This window comes from Saccopteryx bilineata, chromosome 2, assembly GCF_036850765.1.
Source record: "Saccopteryx bilineata isolate mSacBil1 chromosome 2, mSacBil1_pri_phased_curated, whole genome shotgun sequence".
Classification (NCBI taxonomy): domain Eukaryota; kingdom Metazoa; phylum Chordata; class Mammalia; order Chiroptera; family Emballonuridae; genus Saccopteryx; species Saccopteryx bilineata.
Window position 1 is genome coordinate 136,537,876 of NC_089491.1, and position 16,531 is coordinate 136,554,406.

The following is a 16,531-nucleotide window of genomic DNA, read 5'->3' on the forward strand; positions in this document are numbered from 1 at the left end:
CACTGGAAATTAAAAAGACGTTTTTTTGTTTTGTATCTTATTACCTTGTTTTGTTTTTGTTTTTTAAAGATGGCAGCTGAAGGATAGGATCTCTAAATTTAGAGGTACTTTTTCTATGTCTATGATGTACGTAGGAGAAATATTCTAGATTACCAGTTTTACTAAAGTTTAGAAATATTCTTTGATCATTGTAAATAATTCACGTCTACTTATCTTTGTGTTGCAATTACCTTTACTGTTTCAAAATCATAGTATTAAATATGATTGTTTATTTTATTAATAGGACCGGAAAATAGAAGATCTTCGACAGTGCCTGAACAGGTACAAGAAAATGCAAGATACAGCATTACAAGCCCAGAGTAAAAAAGGTAGTGCAGCTCTAAATGTTTTTCTACTTAACTTGATTTTAAGTGGCGCAGATCTTTTATATTTGGTCCTAATTTTTTTTTAATGGAGCATATCCATCATCCCAAGTGAGATCACTCATTCACTTACTCAACAAGATTGTTAGGCATCTGTTCTCTGCTTGAGAGCATGTAAAGAGCACACTGCAGATTGGTTGGTTGGGGGGAGCCTCTTGGAGGATCCCAATAGATAGCCTTCCATAGAGGGAGTACAACAGCACACACAAGAACATTTTTTTGTGGGGGTAGGGCTGAAGGGTGGTGGGGGGTGTTGTTGGTGTGTTTGAAAAGCAAAAGACCAGTGTGACTGGAAGGTAGTGATGGGGGCGGAGGAGAGAAAGTGAGGAGGGATGGTAAAGGTGAGTACCAGCCAGGACATGCACGTGAGGAGTTTCACTCTTACTTGGCCCCAAGAAATCCACCAAACGGGTCTTAAATCAACAACATGGTATTTGTAACAAATAGATTATAGTGGGAGGGAGCGGTGTTAGAGAGAAGGAAAGCTATTAAAGAGATTCTTGCGGTATTCCAGGTGGAAGGATTTGATGGTACTGACTGAAAATATACTGCTCAAAAAAATTAGGGGATATTTCAAAAATGAATATGAAGCTATAAAATATCCCCTAATTTTTGTGAGCAGTATATATTTTGGTGTTAGAATCAGAGTGATGATGTGTTGAATTAGAAAAGAAAAGGGAAGAAGAAGAAAAGAATCAAGAAAGATATCTGACTAAAGCAAGTAGGAGGTGGATAATAATAGTTCCATTTACCAAGAGACAGAGAACCCTGGAGAAAGAACATTGAAATGATTATTGGGAATTGTGTTCAACTTGGAATGTGTTAAGTTTAAAAAAAAAAAAAAAAAGCCTCTAAGACATCTAAATAAAGATAATTGTGCAGTTTGTTGTATTTATTATTATTTTATCTGTAGATTGGCCAATCAGTTGTCCTCAAATGTGGAAAAGCTTTGGGAGTCATTCAAAACAAATAAAAATATTAAGGACTTGAAAAGCTCTATTATCTGTTAGCAATGCATGAGGATATTTGCTCTAAAAAATAAGCATTGGAAATTAATGACTCTTTTGGAAGGTACTGGTGAAACATTCAAATTTTGACATTTTAACTTTTTTATAAGAAAATCTTGCCTTGGACCAGAATTTTTGAAGGAAAAATAAAGAATCTTCTTTTTATCCACAGGGCTTGTCATATATTAAGACTTTCAAAGTGTCTGAATAAGCAGGTGTACTTGAATGACCAAAAGTGAAATGTAAATGAAGACTCACTCTTGTCGCCTTTTTACCTTTGTCTTTTCCTAGGCCAAGAGGGTGACTATGAAGATCTGCCCACTTCCAGCTCTATCTCCACTTTGCTGGATGCACAGGGTTTTGGTGAACTGGAGAAAAACCTATCATCTACACCAGTCATGGGATCTCCCAGCCATGACCTGTTGAACACAAGTGGTCTAGAAGAGGTATTTACAGACTCTCAATTTTTCTTCATGTTGAAGAGACTGTCATTGAAAGTTCTAGTGCTATTAACACAAAAGATGTGGGTTTGTTTTTTTTTTTTCAGATTACTGACTTAATTTGTCCTGGCAGTTTCTGTGTCTTACAGGTTTTTATTTGAAGTGTGTGTTTTTTTTTCTTTAATAAATAAAAATACCCTGGGCAATGTCAAAATGGCTTCTCTAATTCAGGAAAAACATAATCCCTTGGAAATAGATGTCCTTTTAGTACAAGATTAACATCTACATATTGATATTAATAATAAGTAGGGAATAAAGTAGGAATAAAATGAGATTATTTAAAGAAATGGATTTTAGTCACCTCTGATGGTAACTCTGAAGGATAATGGAATAAAATTTTCCTCTGACTTCTTAGATTTGGGAGAAGCAACTGGAAGGGAATGAAGTCTTAAACTCATTGACTTTTGCTTTCACATCAAATTGCCACCAGTAGTACCTTTTTCCTTTACCCTTTGCACACCACCCCAAAACTCTATGTCTTGAATGACATTTATTTTGCTGATGAATCTGCTGTTTGGACAAGACTTAGCAGAACATCTGGTCTCTGGCCCACTTGGCAGCAGCTGAAGTGGCACGAAGGTAGGAGCTTGAGTCACCTGAAGGCTGCTCATTCATCTCTCTGATGGTGAGTCTGGCTGTTGGTTGGGACCTCAGTTGAGTCCCTGGCTGGAACCACTGCATGTGACTACTTGGCTCCCTCACGGTATGGTGGCTGGGTTCTGAGGGTGAACATCCCAAGAAGAGGACTAAGCAAATTTGTGTCACCTTTTGTGGCATGTCTGAGAAGTCATGTAGCATCTCTTCTGCAGTCACAGTCAATATGACAATGTAAGAACATGTGAGGTGGAATATATTGGTGCATTCACATTTGGAAAATCAATCTGCCCCTCCACTCTCTGGCTACAACCATTTACATCCCTCTCCCCTGCAAAGTAGACCCATTCCCTCTCCAAAGACCCCTTAGTTCATGCCACTTGGGCATCAGCATCTCAGGAATTTGTCATCAGATCAGGTTAAGATGTAGGTGAAGGCCCTCAGGTGCATCTTGGGTACAGCTTCATGGGTAACATTCCATTTAATTTTAAGAACCAGGAACTTAAGGGACAAGCTCTCTGTCCCCCCACACCTGACTTGCAGCAGGGGATTGGTGTAACATAACTGCTATAAGTACTCGCACTGAAAAAGAGGGAAAACAGAAGGCACATGAGTGTCTAGTTCACAGCAGCTTCAAAACCCAGCCAGGAACATGGTGCCAGTTCCTTTATCAGGACCCAGTCCTCTGGGCTCCTGGTTCTTCCTTCTGAGTCATCCTTCCTTTTCCACAATAAGGAGGCCATATTTGCAGATAGTAGTTTTTTGCAGAAGTGTCCAGTAGGACCAATATTTAATTTTCTCCTGTTTCTTTCTCTTCTGGTCTAATTTGGTAGAATACTTGAAACATTTAGAATTTCTGAATCAATTTGTTATCCACTCCATTAGACAAAAGGCACAAATACCTTCACAATAAGTCCTTCTCTACCTTGGGTTTCCTGTAAGCCTATTGTGGGATATCCCTTTATATTTAGAATTTTAGATATTTTTTAAGAGTTTGGTGAGACACCACCACCTTAAGTCTTTCTGAGGTCTGACAAAGCCACACACATGCCTTCATTTTAAGACTTTTCCTGACAGCACCCTGAAACCATTTTTGCATTTTAGTGTAATGTGCTTTCTGGAAAGAGTAGCAATGGCAGTTTGATTGATTGATTTTATTTTTTTGACGACAGAGACAGAGAGAGGGACAGATAGGGGCAGACAGGCAGGAAGGGCAAGAGATTTTGAGAAGCATCAATTCTTAGTTGTGGCACCTTAGTTGCTCATTGATTGCTTTCTCATATGTGCCTTGACTGGGGGCTCCAGCAGACCGAGTGACCCCTTGCTCAAGCCAGCGACCTTGGGCTCAAGCCAGCAACCTTGGGCTCAAGCTAGCAACCTTTGGGCTCAAGTCAGTGACCATGGGGTCATGACTATGATCCCATGCTCAAGCCAGTGACCCTGCGCTCAAGCCAAATAAGGCTGTGCTTAAGCTGACGATCTCAGGTTTCGAACCTGGGTCCTCTGTGTCCCAGGCCAAGGCTCTATTCACTGTGCCACTGCCTGGTCAGGCAATAGTTTTATTTCTGAACAAAACAACCTTGGTTCCCTTATATCTAACCGTTTCTTCAGTCATCTCTCTGCTAACATTTACCATCATTAATGAGAAAAAAACCACAGAGCATCCTGACTTTTTTAATTTCTGTTGCTGAAAAGTACATAATGAAAAAATGAAATTTGAATTGAATGAAAGTGAATTTGAAAGAAAAATAATTAATATTTCTCTCAAATATAAGAGAGTGCTAAAATATGTCATTAAGTAGGAATTAGTATGGAGGGTCGTGGTGAAAAGGTACCTATTTCTTGTTATAAGGTAACTATTGGGGATGTCATATACAACCAGATGACCGTAATTAACACTGTATGCAGTATATTTGAAAGTTGCTGAGTGAATATGTCCTAAAAGTTTTCATCAATATTTTTCTTCCCTTTTTTAAGTCTCTGAGAGGATGGACATTCATTAAACTTACTGTGGTTATCATTTAATATAAGTCAGTCAGGTTGTTGTGCTGTAAACCCAAAACTTTTATGCAGTGCTGTCAATTATACATCAATAAAATTGAAAATAAGGAAGTAGTTAAGAAACAAGAAATATTTTAGAGGGAAAAATCCCCTAGGTGTTAAATATATCTATTTATAATGAAGGGAAAAGTTACGTTTGACTGCCATCGAGGGTGCTGCCTTTATAGACAGAGGCTCCTGTTACATGTATGATGGACCCATGATCTCATAGCCTTAAAAAAAGTCTTTGGTAGATGTATTTTAGTTTTAATGACAGATATTGCCTGACCGGGCGGTGGCACAGTGGATAGAGCATCGGACTGGGATGCGGAAGACTCAGCTTGAGTCAGGTTGCCAGCTTGAGTGCGGGTTCATCTGGTTTGAGCAAAAGCCCACCAGCTTGGACCCAAGGTTGCTGGCTCGAGCAAGGGGTTACTCGGTCTGCTGAAGGCCTGTGGTCAAGGCAAGTATGAGAAAGTAATCAATGAACAACTAAGGTGTTGCAATGTGCAATGAAAAACTAATGATTGATGCTTCTCATCTCTCCGTTCCTGTCTGTCTGTCCCTGTCTATCCCTCTCTCTGACTCTCTCTCTGTCTCTGTAAAAAAAAAAATAATAAAAAATGACAGATATTAGTTTGGAACAAGAATGATTTGATGAGGATTGAGGGTATTCAGCCACATTTTTTAAAATTTTTATTTAGACAATTATATTTAATAGGGTAACATTGGTCAACTAGAGTACATAGATATTGGGCAAATATCTCCACATCATTTGGACAGTGGATTATGCTGTATACCCATCACACAAAGTCAAATCATCCCCCATCACCTTATATTTGTCCCTCTTTATGTCCCTCCCCCTCCCCTTACCCCTCTTCCCCTTCCTCCCTTTTCCTGGTAACCACTGCATTCCTATGTCCATGAGACTCAGTTTTGTGTCCCACACAAATGTATGAAATCATACAGTTCTTAGCTTTCTTTGATTTACTTATTTCACTCAGTGTAATGTCAAGGTCCATCCATGTTGTCATAAATGATACTATGTCATCATTTCTTAGGGCTGAGTAGTATTCCATTGTATGTACAATACGTATCACATCTTCTTTAGCCAATCCTCTATTGAAGGGCGCTTTGCTTGTTTCCATGTCTTGGCCACTGTGAACCATGCTGTGATGAACATGGTGGTTCAGCCACATTTTTAAAGAAAGGCTGGGAGGGAGATTTGAGTTTGGATATAAAGCTCTAAAGTATAAAAGGAAAACAAGAAAATCAGTCTGCTAGTGGAGCTGTTTTTTTTCTTCTTCTCATGATTAGGAACTCAAGGAGATAATGAACTTCAGGAAGCAGGGACAATGGCTAAATAAGCTGCCCAGGATAAATCATAAAGATTCACACTGAAAAATAAATGATGGTGAAATAATCTCCTATTTTATAATATGACTTATTAAAGTCGACACTAAATTCGACTGAGTAAATATAAAAATCTTGCTGACTTTGCTCATCAGTTCATGAATCCAGCAGCATCCAGTCTAGGAGATAGAAAGGTCCAAGGAGCTGTACAGAGTGAAGGCTTTTTGTAGAAGGGGGCAGGAACAGGGCAGTCATACTTGGCATTTGCTGATCTGTTTAAAGCAGGGTTACTTTCCTTACGTGGAGCAAAGGGAAGTCGGAACCTCGTTAGGTAACTTTTGGGAGCAAGCACACATGACTTGGTTGGCCCAGGCTTTTCTTTTCTGGTAGCACTGAGTGTAGAAATTTAGTTAAGTTCAAGTTTGCTAATGTCGGCTAGCATGAGCTATCCCATCTTGGGCCCGGCACAATCTGGTTACTTTAACAACCTTCACATCTCATAACCTTTTGTAGTGTCAAAGGATGAGACCACCACCCAGTAATTGCAACAAAAATCACAAAGTTGAATTTATTGCTTATTTAAGGAAGTGAACTTTGTTGGTCAAGGACATTCTCTCCAAGCTGATCATATATAGGGTTTTTAGGATATTTGGAGCTCAGGCACTGGTGGACTTTCAGAGGCAGGAGTGAGTTGACAGCAGCCGTTCGTGGTGAGGAAGGTGAGACTGTGGTTGGCTGGGTGGTCTTCAGAAGTGTGTTTGCTGCTGTGAGTCCCTACCTGACTGGCTGGCTTCCAGGAGTAGAACGGGAATCTGTTGACTGGCAGGAGTGAGTCAACTCACTGAGGCGAGTTTTGTTCATTTTTTAACTGGGAATATTTTTTTAAGTGTGCCAGTGATTTTTCATGATATGTCCTACAATCTAACTGCTCTGTGTTTGTCAGGAATTATTGAAAACCAGAGTCTACAAATTCTTTCACAGAGTCCATCCTTAGGATACACAGACATTTGTCTGGGAAAATGTATTAATTAATGTATTTTTGTTGTTGTTGCTATAATATTGTTACTATTAAGCGAAGTGTTTTAATTGGTATAGCCACAGAATACATTATTGGTTGTTTTAATTGCACTTTTCATCAATCCTGTTCATTGAAGTTCGTCAGTTTGTTCACCATAGAATAATAATGAACTGTTTTGATCAACATTCTATTTTAGACTAGTGGTAGAGACTAAAGTAAAAACAGTGCTTTGTTCACAAAGCATTTTTACCCAAATCTCATCATAAATCATCGCAAGCCTGTAATGTAACATTGTCATTCTCATTTTACAGAGAATTACAGAGGAAACTGATGTAGTTAAGTGACGTGCCTTAGGCAAATGTGTCAGAGCCAAGATCTCAACCAGGGCTTAAAGTTGTTAGGATTTACTGTTAACTTGCTTAATAGTATTTATTACATATTACTCACAATATTCTGTGTCTTATTTAGAACCAAGTTCAAAAGTACCTTTCTCCAAAATGATTTCTCTTATTAAAACTTCTAGATATTTATATCCTGAATTTTTGTTACTCTGTGGCTTGTGTTTTGTTTGATTTTTGACTTTTTATTATGATATTACAGTTCCATACCAGCATCTTGCAAGTTTCAACTCCTTCATTATTATCAGCGTCTACAGGCTTGGAAACTTCTGAAAAAGCAAAATTGCCTCCTAAACCAGAGACTTCAGTTGAGGAGAAGTATGTAATTTATGTCCTAACATCGCAATATAAATGTTTAGAAAAATAGATTAACCAAAAAGCATGGGTGCATTGCATTTATCTACAGACACGTTTTTTTCTCAGAAAAGCAAGTAACTGCTAGTCATGTGCCAGTGAACCTGCAATCCGTTTTGTATTATTGAAATGAAAGGTGTGAACCAGAAGTAATTGGAGACAGGGCTGAGGAGATGTGGTGGTCAGGTCAGAGAGGGACTCTAGGGAACTTGGATTTTGTATCCTAGGTCATGGGCGGCCTTCAAAGAGCGGCAAGCAGAACAGCAACAGTCCTGTGCCAGAGGCTGTTTGGACAATGGCTATGGGGGAGATAGGACAGGGATCCAATAGTTTTTGCGTTGGCAAATAGGATTTTGGGAAAACATATTCCCGAATGAAGTGCCTAATCTTACAGTCAGACAAAATAAAATAGACTATCAAAAAAAGAGAAAGAAATAGTTTTCTGTGTACAAGTTTTTTCTTTTTGTCAATTCTGTTCACTTAGAATATATATGGTGTTTTCTTCATGAAGTTCATAAATACTTTTTTTTATTTTAGCGATGGAAAAATAATCCTTGGTGCTGCCATTGAAACTGAACTGTGTGATAATCTTTCGTAAGTTATAATTTATCAAATTTAAAAAATGTGATTGGTACTTGGAAGAGAGGAAGTTTCTCTTACACTACCAATGACAGTGTCGTGTGTGAATGACATGAGGCCTGCATTGGTGAGTGTAGCTGTAATGATTGAGGGGGGTGTGGGTGGGCTTAGAATTTAACAAAGAAATACTTACTTGTTTATTGGTGTCTTGTGCTACGTTTCTGGATCGTTAACCTTCTTCACCAGTTTTCGCCAGAAGTTCAGTGCTCGTAATTTTATTTTTGTGCTGACATTTCAAATCTTGCAGAAAAGAATCACAGGGGAGGACGTGATGGCTGGGAGGGCTGCAGTGGTCTCCTGTACTTTCAGATTGATAAACTGAACTAATATCCATGTTTATCCAAGTTAGAGTCTGGATTAAATTAGGAGAATCCATTTTTCAAGCAGTTTTCAAAGATGATATTCTTTTTCACAATATTGTCTATTGTCTACTTGGTAATAGACACTTCTGGCAACTTATTTACACATAAATACCTGAGACATGCCTTTTAAAAGTTTGTATATTTATATTATTTTGTTTGCAATGGTATTACTTTTCTCTCTCTCTCTTTAAACTGGTCATGTATTCCTAACTTTAATGTTGAGTAAGTCTAGCTCTATAAAACTGAATGCTGATTATGTGGACGAGAACGTCTCTGGATATTTACAGTGTCTCTTGCCTTCACTGGGATAGCAGAATTGTCTGGACAGCACTAGGGATTCCTCTGTTATGCTTTGATCAGAATTACAAAGTGAATGCTCTGTCAGACTCAGAAAATCGATCCCTTCGTGAATTGAAAAGTAAAGTTTTCACCTTGCCTGATAGCTCAGTTGGTTAAAGCAGCATTGGGAGTGTGGAGGTTGCCGGTTTAATACCCGGCCAGGGCACATACAGGAACAGATGGATGTTCCTGTATGTGCTCTCTCTCTCTCTCTCTTTCCCTTCCTCTCTCTCTAAAATAAAAAAATTTTTAAAGGTAATATTTTCAACCTCTACTTTAATTAGAAGGATTATATATAAATAGTATGTGAGTACTTAAAAAGTTCCCGACATAAATGTATACATGCAAAGGATCTAGCACTAGGCCATGAAAAACATTGGTTTAAGTTTTCAAATATTGACAACACAAGGATAGTCCTAAGTGTTTTTCCAGCTACTCAAACATGTGCAGGACATTTAGAGTTATTGGCAGGACAGTGAACCACCCCTGCTTTTAAAAGAGCTAAATGTTATAATTTACTTAAGCACATAAGTGAGTGCCTGAATCCAGCCTTTCTTTTATTACCAGGATTCAACCCACACACAATTTTAGCTTTTTTCCAAGATATTCTACTTAAAAACAGTGGCACCAGAGCTACTTATTATTGCTTCTAACGATTGTTGTTATTTTTAGAACTTCAAGTCTGCAGAAGTCTAGCAGCCTGGGCAATCTGAAGAAAGAGTCATCAGATGGGGTTGGTTCTATGTTTTTTCTGTCTGGTACCCTGAGAAGAAAATGTTTAGGGATCTTCATCTTTTCCCATTTTGCAAATAAAGGTCTCAAGAAGAGCTTGTGGTTTCTCTAACGGAAAATTGTTAGATACCATGGCTAAGGATAAATATCAAGAGGTGTGACAGGAAGGACTGAAAGTAGTACATAAAACCAAAAATCTAGACTTTAATAATAAAACATTTTCGGAAATAAGTGAAACTGAGATTTTGTAGCTGGGCTAGCTATGTAAATATATTTTAATTTGTGGAATTATATATAACAAATTTTAGATATATAAAGGATTCCTTTAACAACCTTAACTATTATTATTTTGAACAGGAAAAGGAGTCAATTCAGAAGCCTTCAGAGGTAATTTTTATGTCCAGATTACAATGTAAAAATGTTTTAGACTACTAATGCATACTATGGCTTAAATGCCTCCAGTAATCCAAAACTCTCAGAAACATGCTTAATGAAAGAAGCCAGACACAAAAGATCACATATGATTCCATTTATATGAGATACCCAGAATAGATAAATTCACAGAGACAGCACGTCGATTTTCCAGGAGTGGAGGAGAGTGGAATGGGGAGAAACTGCTTACTGGGTAAGGGGTTTTCCTTTAGAACGATGGGGGAGTTTTGGAACTAGACAGGGGTTGTTGTTTGCACAATGTTGTGAATGTACTAAATGCCACTGGATTGTTTACTTTAGGCAGTTACTTTTATGTTATATGGATTTTACCTCAGTAAGTTATTAGAAAAACGAAAAGAAAATGCCAAACTCTCAGTCATGCAGTTTAACGTTTGTAGAGATTATAACTGGGCTTCCTCAGACCACACAGAAAGCCCTTCCTCAGGGTTTTATTTTACACAACCACTGTCCATCAACAGCAAACATTTTGCTCTTTTCAAGACATCATTGACATGGGCTGTGGTTCTTCTTTCCTCTGATTTTCGATCATTAACCTTGTAAAGGTTACTGTCTGGTAAACAAGCTACTTCTGATGCAATCTCTTGACTGTTGGCGCTCAGTGCCTTGAGTCATAATGTAGGTATAACTGACGAAGTACAGACAGTGGACACAGCTGTAATTAAAGTCATCCTCTGTTCCTTTTGCCTTGCCAATTCAATAGTTGGGTGATTTTGACATCTGTGTTAAGATATAGATATTAATGCCACTAAACTGTGACATCTATAAACTTTTAGTTACTACGAGCAGTAGATATGGAGAGAAAAAAGAACCAACCACTTTAACAGCCTGTATCAACTCACCCTTCTCTTCACCTCTGCAAAAAAGAGGAACAGAGGGCAAGAGAAGTTAGAGAAATGAAAACAAACAAAGCATGGTTGTATAATACTAAAGTAATATAGCAGACCATGTTACTATACTGTAATTGCCGATTCACATATGTAACCAGAAAGCACAAAAAATAAGCAACATTGAAAAGCATAATTTAATGCAATTGAAATTCTTAATAAAGACCTTAAAATATTGAAGAAATCTGAAGTAGCTTCTGAATCAACCAAGAAATATTGAATTATTAGAGTTTCATTTTAGTTAAATGTATCTGAATGTATCACAGTTTTTGAAAATTGTTAATCCAGATATGGATTAAAATAAAATATTTTATTTTTTTAAAATAAAACTCTTAGGCAAGATATGAATATATGCCAGAATCCCATTTCAAAAATATTTTTTAAACGGTTGTTGATTATGCCTTCATTTTATTATTCTTTGAGAAGAGTATTTAAAATACTGAGAATATAATCTTTTTTTCACTTCCTGGTTAGAGGCTTAGGACTAATGCCCACTTTGTAGAATAATTATGTTATATTGGGCTTCTCTTCATGTAGTTACATCATAAAGAATGTAAACTATTTTAGCCAACTGTGTCATAATTGTTGGAAAAGTAAGAAGTCCTTTGGTGTTCTAGTTTCTTTGTCTCCATGTGTTTTGGGGGGAATGAGGCAAATAATATTTGAGAATTTCTGTATCTCTTATAATACTTAAAGTCGCTAAGATTTAAATGCATGGATTATAGGTTAGTGACAAACATGTTTTTGTTGTTTCTTAAGTAGCTTTCAATATTGACTTTCTGAGCTTTTCATGTGGCACTTGATATCCCTAATCAATTTAGTAGTTTTGTTAGTCTTTTAATAAAATCATGTGTGTAATGTACTTAGCATCACGCCTGGCATGTACTAATACTTGTGTGCATTGGTGCGGTTCATTTATCTTTACTTCCCTGTCAGGATAAAGCTCCAGTGGACAGCAGCCCACTTGGGAGCCTCCCTCCCAAAGCTCCAGGACATGGGGCGTCCGTGGATGATAACTCCTTTGGCACGCGAAAAGGCAGATCTTCCTTTGGTCGTGGCTTTTTTAAAATAAAAAGTAACAAGAGGACAGCAAGTGCACCAAACTTGGGTACGTATAGCTGAAATGCCTTTGCCTGGATTCCATCAGAACAAGGAAGGGATCAGTCTCTTCCCGTCCCTTATTCATCTATTTATACATTTCTCTATCTCGGAAATGGAGGCGAGCGCCTTAGGGAGAAAATTAGCAAGAAATATAATATACTTTTGTGTACTTAATCCAGTGGTATAAGGGTAATTCTGACTGTAGACTCTCACCTTGCTCTCTGTTCTGGGGTGTCACCAGAAGAAAGACCTGAAACCATGATTCTCTCCTGTGACTTTATTATAAACAGCTTCCCATCTGTTTTCCAAGTGGGTAACTTACCCCCATGTTGATACTACTAATGGAGTCTGCGTGTAACACCGGAAGCCCAGTGTGGTGTTTGCCTTCCCTTCCACTGTGTGTATTTTGGGTGTAGGAGTCTGATCTCTGTTTCATTTTGTCATCCCTCTGCATTCTCTCCATTGGGCTGCGTGTGATTGTTTGCGTTGTTGGGATATCTGAAGACCGTAACCGAAGTGCCAGTGCACCCACCTTAGGTACCGTACCCCTGCATGCACTTTGGCCAGCACTGCACTCCATACCGAGCTAATCCCTGCTCTTGGCATCTGTGATCTCTAGAAGGCGAGCTGGCAGCAATTTAAAAAAAAAAATTGTTCTCCAGAGTCTTCTTTCCACCTTCTGTTAAAAAGGACTCTCTCTGTAGAGCCTTGGCTTTCAAGCTGAAATGCTGTTTTAAGCAATGCTGACGACACCTTGCGAGTAGCTGGGGGATCCGGAAGTGCACAATATCCCCCGGAGTGCTGGGCAGGTGTTCTGCACTGTAAATCTCAGCTTTCACACAACCCCTATCACTAACCACAGGTCCTTGCAGTTCCTTCTCCACATTTCCACTTTCCCCAGCCTCCAAAAAGAAATGCTTTTAGCCTAATAGAGGTCTGTAGAAGACATTGAAAATGGTTTTTTAGACTTACTTCTCTTAAGGGAGCATCCCTCTGACATTTTATTGCTTTGAAGTTAGAGATAACATTTAGTGAAGACACAGGTAACCTTAGGTGTTATTTGAGGAGTTGTCCCTGAAGTAATTTTAGGAGGTAGAAGCTCAGTTTTTCTCTTTAAAGGACGGAGTATGAGGGGAAACGGTCCTCAAAGTGAAAACGAGATGCTTTTAAAATGAGGGTGGAATAGGCAACATTTCACAGGCACCAATACCCATCACGGCTGTCGGGTTTGAATGCAAAGGTTCCTGTGGGTCTCACCAACAGGTTCTGTTACCTTGTATAGATACCCACTTACCTGTTCACGTGAGTCATCAAAGGTGACTCCACTCTCTTTGTAGCCTTACATGTCTAAAGTGAACACTGGGTGAATAAAACGAACTGATTCAGTCAGACAACTATTTTCAAATGTTTTATCTTTCTTAGAAGGAAGATACTGTCGATGCTATGAGGCAAGTGCTGCTATTATAACCTATAACCACAGCTCCGCTTCATAGAAAAACCAACCGCTGCAACCTTTATATCTTTCTAAGCCACTGCTCCTGTGATTTTTGGACAACTGTTACTTTTCTCTATAAAAGTGTAAAATCTCACATTGAAGAAACAGTAGCCCTTGTGTTTGCTAGTGTGAGATCACCCTTTAAGAACAGCTAAAAGAACTAAAATAGTTATTGCCTGGAGATCTAGGAGTAGCAAATTTGGACGTTATTTTTGGTAAGACAGAATCGGCAGGCACTAATTTTATAGCAAAAGAAAAATGTGTTGATATTTAGTTCATTCTTCTTCCAGTGCCTAGGATATAATAGGTTACAAACAGAAGTAAGTTTCTTGACTGAAGAATTGTCAGAACTTGGTAACTGATTTGAAATAAGTGCCAAAGGTGAGAAAAGAATAAAAAGAAAATGACAAAGAGTTGGAACTGGAGTGCAAGGAGCATATTAATGAATAATAATAATATTAAATAAGGGCAGTAAGAGAAGACTTGGGAAAATTGAACGGAAAATTCGCTGAGTCCAAGATGTCCCTGGCACAGTGCAAATTGGGAATATATACAGCATTCAGGTACTGAGGCTCGGGAGAAAGATGAGGCCCAGCGATTTTGATGCCAACTGTTTATTATTGAGTGAAGCCATTATTTGTGCTGAGCACAGAGTGGGTGAGCTTCTCAAGAGATCCTGCAGAGGGAACTTAGAATCTTGGAGTGGAGTAGAGTGGAGGAGCAAGAGAAAACAGGGTCCTAGAGCAAAGAAGGAACTATCAGATGACAGGCCTAGGAGAGTATCATGATGGGAAGCTAAAGGAGATGATGGCTGATGGATATAGGAAATAGTCAAGAGTACCAAATGGTACAACAAGATTGAGAATAGTTCATTATGAATTAAACCATTCAAGGAAAGAATATGACAATTCTGTCACATCTTTGATTCTCAAAGGGATTGTAATTTTTAAGTTAATTGACTTTATACACAAGTGATGTAGAGCAGAACATACATTTGTGTACCATTTTTAATATTTGCAGGGTGGTCTTTGTAAATCACTGGTTTATAGACCAGTAGAAGATTCTTACCAGTTGTTGAAGCCAAGAAAATTAACATCTAGTCATGTTCACTTCATATATGAAAATTCATTGAATTTGTATTCTCTTCTTGGAATAGCTGACACAGAAAAGGAGACAGCCGAGCATCTAGACCTGGCTGGTGTGTCATCTCGTCCAAAAGCTTCACAGGGGAGCAGTCCCTTCCAGATGTCTCCATCATCTCCAGATTCCAAAAAGAAATCCAGAGGCATCATGAAACTCTTTGGAAAGTGAGTAACAGAGCAAGTGGAATGAGCTTTGTCTTATAGGGCATTCAAAAATTGGAATAAGTGGGAAATTGGCTGAAAATGGATATGAATTCGTAAAGCTTTTGTGTTCCTCTTCTGGAAGGAAGATTGTGATTTGGGATTTATTAACTCATTGAGTCTCAAAGTTTAAATCCAAATGTCTGTTCTAATGACATACAAAGAGGAGTCACTCAAATGTATGCACCAGTTAAAAATGGTCTGATTAACTTTAAAGTCTCAGGCTTCTTAAGGTCTAATGCCAGGCAATGTGTGTTGTATCTTCTCTTCAGACTTAGGAGAAGTCAGTCGACTACATTCAACCCAGATGACATGTCTGAAACTGAATTCAAAAGAGGAGGGACGAGGGCAACTGCTGGGCCCCGACTGGGTTGGTCTCGAGATTTGGGACAATCGAATAGGTAAGAATAGCCAAACTAATGGACTTTTCTATCTCACGGGGCCTCATGAGCACCTGCAGTATTAGTATTGTCCCCAGGTTGCACAATTGAATCCATTGCTTACTGCCATACTTAGTGGAAGGAGCCACCATCTTCTGAGCAGTGTAATTTGAAAACAGTTGCCAAACATCTGTACAGAAGATGTGGGCTATGTGAGCCAAGTGAAGAGCTACAGCTATAGTGTCCACAACATCTGTACTAGAATGATGATTGGATTTACATTTTCAAAGAAAATAATTATAAGTGTTCTAATGCACATCCTTGCAAAGATGGGGCAGTATAGATTCTAGAGGCATACTGCTTAGATCGGATTTCTGGCCTTAACCTTAACTTATTATAAATTGGACTACTTGAGCAATGACTTTCATGCACTGTGCCTCTTTCTCATAGTGTTTATTGGTGCCCACCCCAAAAAGTGGTTGTGAAGATGAAATAAATGAATTTATATATGCTAACTATCTGACAAATAGTAACTGTTCAATAAATATTAGTGACTAATAGAGTCTGTGGAAGCACATAAAGGCATAAATTCTACAGAAATCTTAAATTTATTAGGTCTATGTAATGTTTTGTTTGTTACATCTCTAAGAACTTTGCCAACACCCTTCTCACAGTTCAGGGCTGGTCTGGAACTACTACACTGACCTACTGAGTATAAAAAGGGTGGGGCTGGCAAACATATAGCACGAATCATTGGTACTAAATCTTTTTAAAGTGATAGTGGGCTAGCAACCTTTTAAAACGTGGCCCCTCCCATTCAGGTGGAAGGCTGAGTTTCATCAATGAGGAAACTCTGTAGTCTTCTTCAAACACTGAAGACTCTAATTTGCCATATGTTCTCTTTGTACACAGTAGAGGACCTCTTTGTGCTGATTAAAAAGAAAAGACTTATCACCACACTCACCCCCCCCCCCCAATAGGAATAATATTTGTGTGTCAAAGTGAGAAAACACAGAATTTACTTTGGTTATACTTTCTTATACTCAGTGGTGGCATATTGCCCTCTTCTCATTGATTACCATCTGGAGAGAAACCGTAATTCTTCCAAACTTAATTC

The 16,531-nt window shown here is 38.4% G+C and overlaps 1 protein-coding gene across 11 annotated transcripts in view; it reads left to right on the top strand.

Annotated features, from left to right (window-relative positions):
- PPFIBP1 (PPFIA binding protein 1) overlaps positions 1-16,531 on the top strand; it is a 204,749-nt gene that overhangs the window by 176,683 nt on the left and 11,535 nt on the right. For 7 of the 11 annotated variants that reach the window (XM_066258010.1, XM_066258014.1, XM_066258015.1 and 4 more), the window contains 10 exons: positions 284-368; positions 1,721-1,875; positions 7,535-7,650; positions 8,224-8,280; positions 9,699-9,759; positions 10,116-10,145; positions 12,032-12,203; positions 12,701-12,733; positions 14,848-14,998; positions 15,307-15,435. In XM_066258010.1, coding sequence (XP_066114107.1) covers positions 284-368; positions 1,721-1,875; positions 7,535-7,650; positions 8,224-8,280; positions 9,699-9,759; positions 10,116-10,145; positions 12,032-12,203; positions 12,701-12,733; positions 14,848-14,998; positions 15,307-15,435 — 989 coding nt within the window. The remainder of the gene's footprint in view (positions 1-283; positions 369-1,720; positions 1,876-7,534; positions 7,651-8,223; positions 8,281-9,698; positions 9,760-10,115; positions 10,146-12,031; positions 12,204-12,700; positions 12,734-14,847; positions 14,999-15,306; positions 15,436-16,531) is intronic. The other 4 variants (XM_066258013.1, XM_066258019.1, XM_066258020.1 and 1 more) reach the window with 2 other exon arrangements.